Source organism: Podarcis filfolensis, assembly GCF_964270895.1.
Source record: "Podarcis filfolensis genome assembly, chromosome: 5".
NCBI lineage: Eukaryota > Metazoa > Chordata > Lepidosauria > Squamata > Lacertidae > Podarcis > Podarcis filfolensis.
In genome coordinates, this window is record NC_139608.1 from 14,863,811 (window position 1) to 14,876,731 (window position 12,921).

At 42.9% G+C, this 12,921-nt stretch overlaps 1 protein-coding gene across 10 annotated transcripts in view; it reads left to right on the forward strand.

The window, feature by feature from the left end:
* The window catches only part of TNIK (TRAF2 and NCK interacting kinase), a 291,700-nt gene that overhangs the window by 186,983 nt on the left and 91,796 nt on the right, over nt 1-12,921 (forward strand). For 9 of the 10 annotated variants that reach the window (XR_014547950.1, XM_083613076.1, XM_083613082.1 and 6 more), the window contains 2 exons: nt 3,746-3,800; nt 4,939-5,017. Coding sequence is in view for 9 of the 10 variants with exons in the window: in XM_083613076.1 (XP_083469202.1) it covers nt 3,746-3,800; nt 4,939-5,017 (134 nt within the window). In the remaining variant the exon portion in view is untranslated. Of the gene's footprint in view, nt 1-2,320; nt 2,419-3,745; nt 3,801-4,938; nt 5,018-12,921 lie in introns of those variants that run through there. The other variant, XM_083613077.1, reaches the window with a different exon arrangement.

A 12,921-nucleotide genomic window follows, 5' to 3' on the forward strand; every position in this document is an offset into this window, starting at 1 on the left:
GATATTCCCTGTCTTACCTGGAGATGCTACGGATTGAACCGGAGACCTTCTTCATGCAAAGCAGGTGCTCTACCACTGAGTTCCAGCCTTTCCCTGCTTTTAGGGTGACTACCAAACCTGTAGTCAAAAACCTAGACAGCATCTTAAAAAGTACAGACATCACTTTGCCAACAAAGGTCCATATAGTAAAAGCTATAGTTTTCCCAGTAGTGATGTATGGAAGTGAGAGCTGGACCAGAAAAAAGGCTGATCGCTGAAGAATTGATGCTTTTGAATTATGGTGCTGGAGGAGACTCTTGAGAGTCCCATGGACTGCAAGAAGATCAAACCTCTCAATTCTGAAGGAAATCAGCCCTGAGTGCTCACTGGAAGGACAGATCGTGAAGCTGAGGCTCCAATACTTTGGCCACCTCATGAGAAGAGAAGACTCCCTGGGAAGGACCCTGATGTTGGGAAAGATGGAGGGCACAAGGAGAAGGGGACGACAGAGGACGAGATGGTTGGACAGTGTTCTTGAAGCTACCAGCATGAGTTTGACCAAACTGCGGGAGGCAGTGAAAGACAGGAGTGCCTGGCGTGCTCTGGTCCATGGGGTCACAAAGAGTCGGACACGACTAAACAACAACAACCACCACCAAACCTGTTCCATGGATTGCAAAGGTCAATGGAAACGATTTGGTGTCTACCATCCCATTTCAGGATTTGTGATTGGCACCTGGTGGAATTTTGTCAACATCTAGTAAAAAGTAGATTCTGTAGGACATATCCTACTAAGGAGTCCCATCAGTGCAAAGATTTCTGCTTGTACAGTTGGACTTTCTCCCCACATGCCCTGTACCCTTCTGAAATAGGCTCGGGGGGGGGGGGTTGGAGGAACCCTTAGAACAGATGTGGGGGAAGGAGAGATGTTCTGTTGCACAATCAGAAATCCTTGCACTGATGGAAACATTATTGTAATTCTGCATTTGATTTTATCCTATATACATGTCTCCTGCCACACAAGCAAAACAAATTTACAGCTGCCAAACAAACATCTGGTCTGAGGGACATTTTACGGTATTACCTCTGTGTAAACGTAGTGCTAACAAGGTTCGGGAAGGAGATTCATTGGTGTAAAAGGGCCAGCAAAGGCATGTGGGAGAAGTGAAATAATTAAAAAGGGTAATAGATGGAAGGGAAAGAAAAAGTATATCTGACAACAGTTGGAAGTACTTAAAAAAAATATTTTTACACTTTCATCTGAGACTTTTCTTCAGCTGATTATCTAGAAATGTTGGACTATCTTCCATTCTTTTAAATCATAGAATCATAGAGTTGGAAGAGACCACAAGGGCCATCGAGTCCAACCCCCTGCCAAGCAATGCCTATGCTTCGGGCTTATTTATCTAAATAAGAGTTCTGCCCTCTCATTTTGTAGTCTAGCAAACTGCCTAGCTTATGGCAATTCTTTAAATACTATGAAATTCCAATTCTTGATATTTCATTTTTGGAACCCCACCATCCTTGACTGCAGTTATCTTAAAAACGTCAGTCGTTTAATTTCTCATCGAAAAATGACTTGGATGTGTAATGCCCTAGCATTGGCAGTGAACTGCTTGCGATTGACAGGAGCGTTCCAATGCAGTTAAAGTCTGTTAAGAGCAGTTAGAAAAGCCAGTTACAAAAGAGAGCGTTCTCTGTCAATCCCTGGCATCTCTAGGTAGGGCTGGGAAAGACCCCTGCGAGATCCTGGTGAGCCGCTGCCAATCAATGTCAACAACACGGAGCTAATGGCCCATTGGTCTGGCACCATAAAGGGGCTTCCTATGTTCCTATGACAGATTAGCCTGAAAAGGAATAAAGAGAAAAGAACTACATTGAAAGGGAGACTTTTTCAGTTGCTTATAGTCTCAATCCATTTAGCATTAGTTTTTAATTCTCATTTTCTTAGAGATTCAGTTCAGAAGTAATAATCCAGGGATCTGCAACTTTTTGGGGGGTGTTATGTACTGAGTTGAATAGGATCCAAAATGCAGCAGTCTGATTGGTCCTAGAACAATAGGATCCAGAATGCAGCAGTCTGGTTGGTCCACAAGAGCCACCCAATCCAGCTCCAGGTGGAAGTGAATCCGCAACCTGATTGGCCTACAGGAGAATCCCGGAATTAGCCAATCACGTGGGGCCCATTATGTAAAGAATGTATATAAAGCAGACATTCTGGGGGAATTTCCATTCCTCCTCACCACTATGAGCTGAATAAAGAGCATGAAATCCACTCTTGACTCCGAGTATATTTCAGGGGGCCAGCGGACACATACGGAATTTTGAGGGAGTGATGCGGTTTGCCCGTCACAAAATGGCCACTCTGGGGGCCACAGTGTAACACAAAATGGCTGCCACGTCCGGAAGAGCAGAAAAAGAGACAGAACCACGGAAAAGGTGTAGGCAGTCATCCCCCCCAAAAAAATCAATAGGAAAAAGGCCCCTTAACATCAGTCACCACATTACTCACTCACAGATAGAAGCTCTCCTCATCTCTCCTCTGTTCAGAACAGAAAGGAGGTTGGGTGTCCAGGCCTGGCATCCATTGAAATATGGGCACATCTGAGGGGGCATGTTCAATGTAGGATAAGCCAAACCAGTCAGGAACTGAGCAGGAAGCACAAACAGTTTTTAGTGCATTGTGGATTTTTGAGGAGACATATACCGAGATATTTTGTGAGCACCATAGGCGGTTCTGGCGGGTGCCACATTGGTAACCTTTCTGCCATGATTTGTTAGAATGCGTCCCACACATTTCCTCTTTCCTTCTCTTGTGTGCTTATAATTCAACAGTTCTGGGCTTTCTTAAACCAAACTTTCCATTTACATCCAGACGGTGAAACTATTATGAAGCCAGGAGGATTCGTATCCCGGTTTATAGTTCAAGATTTAAAGCATAGTTTCCTGGTTGGGATTAATGGGACAGTGTGGTTTAAGAAGCCCTGGAAATATTAAATTATGGTGCAAGAGAGAGGGGAGGAAGGAGCAGAGGAGTTGGGGTGTATAATAAAAACAGGCTTTATTAGACCAAGAACATTATGTCTGGACAGGGCCAGCATCTGTTTAGTGGCCAGTTCTTCAATAATTGCTTACAGATTCCTCAACATCAATTTTCTCTGCCTTTCTGTATATCTGAAGTAAAATATGCATCTGAATATGTGTGTGTGTGTGTGTTTCACATGCCCTGCTTTGGGATTATTATTTTTAAAAAGCGGAATATACTTTTTTGAAATAAAATAGAACCCCAGATTCATTAGCCTTTCTCGCGGGGCAGGTGCTCCAATCCGTAAATAATTTTGGCTGCTCTCTTTTGAACCCTTTCCTGCTCGTAATTGCCTCTTGCCTTTGCAGGAAGATTAACTGACAGCCTGTTTGGGTTTTTACATTTCAAAGAGTTATTCCTTTGTTATTGAAAGAGGATCACATTGGATTACATAGCTTCATAGCAATTGTGACACCCCCCTTCCCAGTCTGTGGGGCCCTCCCCATAGCTCTGCAGCTCTAACAGTGGGAAGAACATAAAAATTGGTGTCTGAAAGGCCTAAATCTTCTAAGCTTAGGAGATCAGGTACTTAATTTAGACAATGCAGATCGAACTTTGAGCATCAAGTTAGCCAAGAACTTGTTCTGGCCTAGCAGTAGCTCCATCAGACAATTACCAATTTGCTACAGGTTCAGCTAATGTGCATTTCTTAAAGGGTGTTTTTGTGATTGTTTCTTTCAGAGCGATTTGTGGTCTTTGGGGATAACAGCCATCGAGATGGCAGAAGGAGCTCCTCGTGAGTACAACCCAATTTCACACTTTATCATAACTTGGATTGCTGCTTGTTAAGGTTCATTATGCGCTATCATCATGTCCAGTCCTGCAGTGATAAATTGTATATAGGCGATCACCAAGTAGAGCGTTGAAATGAGATAGATATGGAATTCATAGGATAGGATTCATAGAACCCTTCAGGGTCCTTTCCAACTCTATGATTCTAAGTATTTTTCAAAGTATTCGCTTTATTTATTTATTTAATATGGCTTTAAATTTGTTTAAAAAGCTTTTTTTGTTTTTAGATGTTTCTAACCTATTTTAAATGTTTTATTTTATTTAATCACAGAACTGTTTGCCATCCTGAGCTCCTTTGGGAGAAAGGCATATATATATATATATATATATATATATATATATATATATATATATACACACACACACACACACACACACACACACACACACACCGTATTTTTTGCTCTATAAGACTCACTTTTTCCCTCCTAAAAAGTAAGGGGGAATGTGTGTGCGTCTTAAGGAGTGAATGCAGGCTGCGCAGCTATCCCAGAAGCCAGAACAGCAAGAGGGATTGCTGCTTTCACTGCGCAGCGATCCCTCTTGCTGTTCTGGCTTCTGGGATTCAGAATATTTTTTTTTCTTGTTTTCCTCCTCCAAAAACTTGTGGTCTGGTGCGTCTTATAGAGCGAAAAATACGGTATAATATAACAAGAAATAAAAGCCCAAGATGCCTTCACACTTAAAGCTTGGTTCCAAGAAATGGAATGCCTGGTGGGGAAAGAGAAAACAGAGGGGTGGGGTTGTCCGGTTGCAAGTTCTCAGCAAAGTACAATGGGTTCTGTGGGAGAAAATAAAATTCATTCAGGAACATGGCTGAAAGAGAAACTGTGCTGTAAGGTTAAGCCTGCAGCTCTTAGCAGGAGTCACGCATAGCACTGTGTTCTCACTGGGAGAGCAGAGCAGGCGTTAAAGCCCATTGACAAACTCAACAGGTTCAGCTTCCTGTGCCTCATGTGGTTGTAGAGAGAACACCAAAAGGATTTCAATAAAGCACTGAATGTCTTTGGTAGAATGTTCTATGTACTGTATTATGTTTTGTACTGTACCTGATGCCTTCTATTTTGGGGGTTTTTTCCCAGCCCTTTGTGACATGCATCCCATGAGAGCTTTATTCCTCATTCCTCGGAACCCAGCCCCCAGGTTGAAATCAAAGAAATGGTGAGTGTTCTCGCCTACCGCTCTCCACATATGAGCTTGATTTGCATGCTGTAAAGAGCCATTGTATTTTATTTATGTTCCGGGCACTGCAAAAACAAGACAAAACCCACCTCTGCAAGAAATGAGGTGTGATTTGGTCCTTATTAAAAACGGATGGTAAATTGTGTGTGCAGAAATTGGACAACTTCAGTGGGGATGACAGGTTTTACAAATTGTAATCATTTGCTCATCAAAGGTATGGGCCGAATTCTATGTGTTAGGGGTGGGAAATCTATAGCCCATCAGCACCAGCCAACAGGTCAGGGATTATGGGATTTGTAGTCTACAAATGACTACAAATCCCAACATCCTTGTCCGTTGGCCTGTTGGCTGGTGCTGATGGGTGTTGGAGGGCAGCAGCATCTGGAAAGGTCAAAGGTTCCCTGTCCCTGAGCTAGACCAGTAGTTTTCAGAAGAAAAAAGACTGGGGAAGATGAAATCCTAAGGGTACAGAACAACAAAGACTGTATTAATTCAACAAGTTTCACATCAGATTCCATCTTCAAGGACACTACAGATAACAGCAATGAAGATTTAGATAGTGTATCACATTATCTTCAAAAACATTTGGAATCCTTGTGCATATATTAAAATATACAAATACTCCTCAGAAAGAGCTAAACAAAAAACTTTAGTAAGACCAAAGAGACCTCCTTTTCCTTTCCCCCCCACCCCCCACCTTGATCCCAGTCTGAATGAGAATCCCACCCCACTCCAACTGCTATTTTAGTAGACAAAAGCAAAGTACTCATGGCCAATCATATGCTCAGTGTCATGTCTATTTTGGCTCTGAGAGAGCTCTGGGATGGAAGAACAATGGGAACCGTGTGATTAAGTGTTGGGTGGTGAGCCTCCCCTTCTACATGAGTGAAAGCAGAGCATGCTAAGGATCCTGCCATCTGTCAGCCTTCTGGTTTTTAGCAAGGCTTACATTCACAGAGGAAAGCAGTGTTTAAACTCTGTTTGTTCAGAGTCCGAGAGATCAGCAGTTCCCTTCTGGACTCTATGGTTCCAGAGTCCAAGGAGAAGTGGTCTTAAGTGGGTTTAGACCAGCCTGCCTATAGCATCTGAGGGTGTCTGACTCTAAAGCACTGTAGATGGAGATCTCTTGTTAAATATGGAGAAAAATGATATGTTGGCCGCAAAACCCCTTGGGGGCTGAAGATGAAGAAGTTAAGCCAGTGAAATCCACTGATAAGTAGTGGAGGATTTGGAGTCTCACCTGCTGCTGCACACGGGGGGTGGGAGCAGAGGGAACGCCAAGGTGAAAAACGCTCCACTCAGTTCTTGTCTTTGCATCTCTGCACCTGCTTTCAAATGGCTTTAATTTGCTTAAAAGCAGCGGATTGTTTTATAACTCGCAGTCAGCCTATAATCAAGGCGAAACAGTGCTTTCGTTTCATTAAGTGCTAGCATTTCCTCAGTGTGCTGTGGAACAATTTTTATTCCTTTATTCTTGCCGTAGTTGTTTTCTTGTGAATCAGTTCTTAGTAAGCCTCAGCAAGTGGGTTGCATGCTATTAGGGGTGGCTTTCGTTCAAGGATCTCGTAAGGCTTTGCAAGCATTTTCCCCCTTGAATCTGGGCTCTTTCCCTTTTTTTACTATCAGCTGTCAATACATGATTTAATCAAACCCTGCACTCCTTGATTTCCAGGGGGAAAGCCTTGTTAGTCTCTTTTGTAGTAAAAACGACAGTGTTTTATGGCATCTTAAAGACCAAGGGTTGTATCCAGTGAAGTAATCCTGTTAGTGCAAGGATTTCTGCTTGTGCAATGGAATTTCACCTCCCCCTGCTATTACCACCTGTACCCCAAAACCTGCTCCAGAGGCTTGGGGCATTCCCCATAAAAGATTTGGGGATGGGGTTCACAGGGTGGGACGATGGATGGGAAGTGCCATTGCACAAGTGGAAGTCCTTGTGCGAATGAGAAGACTTCATCCGATACAACTCTTAACACATTTATTGTGGCATAAGTTCTGATCATCAGATGCACCAGCTGTCATCCCGAACTGCAGATACATGGTTGACAGGGTGGGGTGGTTGGGTGAAATCAGAAGGAAATCAAATGATGGAATTGTGACTAAGGGTCTATTAAGGCAGAGTCGTAGCAACTGGGGGGGGGGCAGGCGGCTAGCCAGGGTTTCTACCCCGGGTAAAACCTCTAGAAGGGCACTATTGATGCTCCCTATTTGTATGTGTGTGTACACCAATAGGCATGGGGGATGCCAAACTGTGTCGTTATCCCACGTGAAATAAAGCCTAGTTTCACTCTTTGTAGTACCTTGTTGCTCAGGGAGTCTGTAATTGTTTGGGTGGGGAGATGCAGCATGTATCCATCCACACATCCACAGTGCTCCCCAGGGTCCTTGCAGTATGCAGACTCTCCATTCCCCATTTTTCTATGCATGCACATGTCATCAACATCATCATTCCACCCTTATTCCAAGAAGCCCAAGGTAGCTTTCATCATTTCCTCTTCTTTAAAATCTTAACAGCCACCCTATGATGATGGCTGCATGAACACAGTCCATTTAAAGCATATGCACGTGCACACAGAAATAATCCTGGGGCTGTAGTTTATGCCTCGCATAGCTACAATTCCCAGCACCATTAATAAACTACAGCTCTCTCTCTCTCTCGCGCGCGCTCTCTCTCTCTCTATATATATATATGCCATGAGTGAGCTCTGTGACCCAGTGTTTTTTTTTGCTAACACAGTGGGCTAGGATCAGCCTGGTTTTGTAACAGATATATATACCACTGTCCTATGAAGTATTGAATTTCTTCCCTTTATTTGAGCCTATAACAATAATTTGTCTGTCGCATTATAATTTTGCAGCTGAACGTTTGGCAAATTGGTGTCTGTAGTTAATTTTTCCCTCTGTGCACTCAGGAATATATCTATTATAGATAGGAAAGCATGAGTAAAGCAGAAGCTATTAATCACATGCAATACACAAGAATGTTTAAAATCCAGCTTGGTGGCAGCTGGGGTTCACCACCAGCTACTGCACAGCTATATCCATACAAACATTAACAAGCACTCAGTTCATAACCAATTGGTATTTACTGAAAAATAAATACCTTATAAAAGTATCTTGTAAAATTGGTGATTAAAACAGACTGAGCTGTGCATGCTTGGGCCCTGCAGATTTTGCACAAAATGTTTGTTTTATGCAAACAGATTATACAAGCTAAAATTGTGCCTCTTGGACAGCTTTGCTCTGTCATGTTTGTAGTCAAATAGCAATACAGTGGTACCTCGGGTTACATATGCTTCAGGTTACCTACGCTTCAGGTTACAGACTCCGCTAACCCAGAAATAGTACATCGGGTTAAGAACTTTACCTCAGGATGAGAACAGAAATCACGCAGCAACGGCGCAGCAGCAGCAGGAGGCCCCATAAACTAAAGTGGTGCTTCAGGTTAAGAACAGTTTCAGGTTAAGTACGGACCTCCGGAACAAATTAAGTACTTAACCCGAGGTACCACTGTAGATCATCTCTTGTTCTGATGGTATCTACATTTTTGAATCATTTGGAACTGTTTATCATTATGGTTGTTTTTCCCCAGAGTGCAGGTGAATCCCTTCCCTGTTTCTCCCACAGTGCCCTTTGAATTTAAGACATACCCTCTCTTCTTCTTTCTGATACGCTCTTTAAATGTTCAGATAGTAAGTAGGGCTTCAAAGTCTTAGTCCTCCTGTTTGTATCCAGCACTGCCATCCCATTTGTGCAGTAGATTTGTACTTGCGGAATAAAAGTTTTGCAAGGAGAGGTTCATCCCTGCCTAGTTTTGGCGTGAGCACCATTTTGTTTTGGTGGGAGCACCATCTTAGTCGGCCTGGGTCCCATTGGTATTGTGTGAACGTTTATTTAATCCCCCCCCCAACCCGGTAAGGAAGGGATAGAGATGCCTATTAAAAGGAATCCCAGTCCTGCTCTCCCTTCTAAGAGGGTGATTAGAGGTCCGTCTCAGTCACTGCGTTCAGGTCCGACCCCTGCGGTCCCTCAACTTACGCTGGATCGCTTGACTGCCCTTAGACAATACCCAACCAGCCTTTACTCAAAAGGAGCACACAGAAATCAATATTGAAACTGAGAAGGAACTCTCAATGCAGCGAAACTACTCAAAGCGCTGAACGAAAGCGCCCAGAGAGCGACAATCGCAAATTGCCAAAGTTGCGTTAGGTAAAAAACCCCAAAGCTGCAGCCGCAGCCAAATTACAGGGACACCAGCCGCTGCAAGGGGAGCCAAGTGGGCAGAGATCAATGGGCAGCGGCAAGCTCTGCAACCAGGAGCGCTCAGGGGCTGGAGCCCCTGTGGGGCAAAGCCCTGCTAGAAAGAAGGGAAGGGGGGGAGAGGACAACTCAAAAGGGGAACAATAAAGAAAGCATTAATGAAAAGGGGAAGAATAATGGAAGGAAATCACCAACACGATCCATCGAAGGTAAGTCTCTCGGCTGCACAGAGGACATGCTGTTAGCTTGTTCTGAATGCACAAGCCGAAACAGGAAGCTCTGGGTCACGTGCATGGGTATAGATAGGTCCCTAGATTCGTTTAGATTGCGCCCCATTGGCCAGATTGAACCCAACATCGAGGGACCTACCAATCGGGTGTTGTGACTAACCAACCCACCCACAACACAGGAGGTCAGTCTCCAGGTCTCACCGCAACACATGCCCTCTTTTAGGGAGGACACGATAAACCCAAACATTCCCCTGTATAAATATTTTGATAAGGGTTAGCAAGGCAGGAGTCATCAAATGTTGGCCATGCAGTAGACATATATTTCATCTCCTGGATGTTTTTGTTAGCCTTTAGAATTATATATTTTTTAAAATAGGAACTGAAAAGTTATGTTTACAAACCCAAAGGGGTTAGTAGTTTCACTTAGCCTGAAGTTTCCAAACTCCATTAACTTCTGTCTGAATGATTTGCATGGATTAAGTGGCCTACAAGTAAGGCCAAAAAAGTGTAGCTCATGGGGTATTGGGGGAGGCATGGCAAGAAAGTTGTAAAGAATCCCTCAGGGTAAAGAATACCTCTGGCCACAGGGTACCTAAAGTTTTTAGGATAAAGAGAGCCATCTACTGACTAAAAGGGGATGATCATAATCTGATAGGTCTGGTAAAACTCCCATTGTGAAACACAGCAATATTGTTTAAGCTCAGGCATCTAGCACAAAGGAAAGAATGAGCACTATGTATAATTACAGAAACAAATATTGTGACTTAAACATTGGTCAGATCTTCTCTCTTTCTTTCTTAGGAGGTCCGGATAGTTTGATCAAAGGATTTTCTTGCTCATTTGTGTGTGAATATCTGTTTGCCACCTATAAATCACAGGTTTACCATCTTGGTAATTTAGGGCTGTCTACATACCATACATTTAAAGCAGATGACTTCACCCCCAAAATCCTGGGAACTCTTGTTCACCCCTACAGTTCCCTGGACCCTCAACAACCTATAGTTCCCAGAATTCCTTGGAGGAAGTCACGCCCTTTAAATGCACTTTAAATATATGGTGTGTGCACAGACAAATTAAGGGAGAAATATTGTAGGTTCTCAGTTGTCATAAAGTTTAATGGAGCATTAGGTACTAATGATATAGACATTGTGCGAAAAGTAGCCTGACTACAGAGGAGTTTGACTGCCCTACGTCCAGAAGTTGAAAAACACAAGTGGTCATTGAGGCGCCTTTAAACCTTTTTAACATTATCTTTAAATACTGCTTAGAGAAATGCAGTAAAAAAAGTGACAGGCAATCCTTAAGTTTAGTGCAGGGTTACTTCCTATTGAGGAAACAGTGTTATGGATTAAGGTCAGCCTCCTACTTCCAAAATGTAGTGGTAGATGAAAAGTTGGGAGGTGATCACCACCCAAAATTTATAGACTTTTGCAATTCAGTTTAAGCATAGGCCTTGGAGAAAGGCCAGAACCTGCTCATAAATCCTGCCTGACCTCCATAGATTGAAGCAGGATTTAACACATAACACATTACAGTGGAAAACATTACAGTTGCCCTGGTCAGTTCATTTAAGACTCATTTAAAGCCCTAACCATGTATTAAGTGAACATCCTTGAGTACCATTGAATTGCGTCTCTCTCTACCCATGCACCCCACACCAACATCTCCCTTGTAATAAAGTGCTAAAGAAAGAGGCTATTGGAATATTTTTGTATTGTTTGGGGGGGGGACAGGAAATGCCATAATAAACCACTTGTTTTTTTAAACGCCTGAGATATGACATCATTACATTAGCACCCCGTCCTTTCACCCAGTTGTACCCATATATGGCAGCCAGTGCAGGCGACTGACTAGAGAATTTAAGCTTTCATTTGTTTCTCAAATACATGAGCATCTCCATTTCTCTACATGAATATTGGCAGCTTACCATATTTTTCCATGTATAAGACGCCCCCATGTATAGATGACCCCTATTTTTTTAACCCAAAATTAAGTAATTAAGTTGTTTAGCTTTTGGGGGGTGGAGGAGGTCACTTCCGGCAATCGCTCACCCGCCTGCCCACCACTGCTGATTGCTTGCCACTGCCAATCACACACCTTGCCGCAGCCGCCAATTGTCTGCCCGCTCGCCATCACCAACAGCCCACCTGCCCACTTGCCGCAGCCGCCAGTCGCCTGCCCAATTGCCGAAGCCACAGCCAATTGCCGGCAGGCCTTGCTGCAGCCACCAATCACCCGCCCAATCTCCTGCTTGCTGCTGCCATTAATTGCACGTCCCCCTCTGCATTCAATATCTCTGTATAAGACGACACCCAATTTTTGCCTTTTTTTTTTTTTTAGCAAAAAGCATCATTGTATACATGGAAAAATATGGTAATTTGTCAACTGTGAGGAGTAAGCTCTGCTGTTAGGTGTGTACATCTCTGGCGACCCATTCACACATGCAGGTAGATGCTCATTAGTGCAGGCATCCAACACACATGTGTACCAACCTGTCGATTAAAATCTGTCTGTTCTTTTCCCCCTGAGGAGTGTGCCAGCAAAACTGGTCTTTTCAGTGAGGAGTGGGCACTTCCTCATTGCTTGTTGAATCTGTTACTGAATTCAGAAGTACTTTCTTTCTTATCCTAATGAGCGTATTTAGATAAGCAGGAACTGTAAATCTAACAGCTTTAGAAGATAACACTTATTGTTTCATCCCGCAGTACAGTTTCGGTCATATCTGCCAGTTTGAAGCATTAATTTAAGCTAATATTCTTGTTTACCAAAACTGCATGCTGCATCATAGTCCGTCAGAATCTTCCTTTATTGTGAATCCCCAGTAGTCATTTATGTTTTATAACAGGGTAAAATTGATTCTCAGAATGTTCGATAAAAGAATAAGATGCTGAGCAATGAATTCTAACAATTTTGTAGGATTTGGTTGGGTAGAGTTTGCTTGTTTTCAGGGGAAAGAATGAGAACAACAGCCTAAAAGTATTCTAAGAAATAACTATTCCAAAAAGTAACTGATTTTACTGAGAGAGAGATCTGAAATTTTATTTGTGGAAGACAAGTATATTCATTATTGTTATTAGCAGTATTAGTATTATTAATAATAATTCAGTTTATATCCCCTTTCCCTCTCCAAGGAACCCAGGGCAATAAACACAAACTTAAAGCAATGTCATCAGAAAAATTCTATAAACAGTTTAAAACAATCATATTCTTTTGCACAATTATTTCAGGAACAGTATCTTCCTACCATCAAATACCTGGGTTAATTAGAAAGTTTTAAAATACCTCCTGAAAGCCAATAATGAAGGTGACAGATGAACCCCACCAGGGAGGGCATTACCGCATGTGAGGACCCACCACTGAGAAGGCCCAATCACAGGTCAATGGCAACCAGGT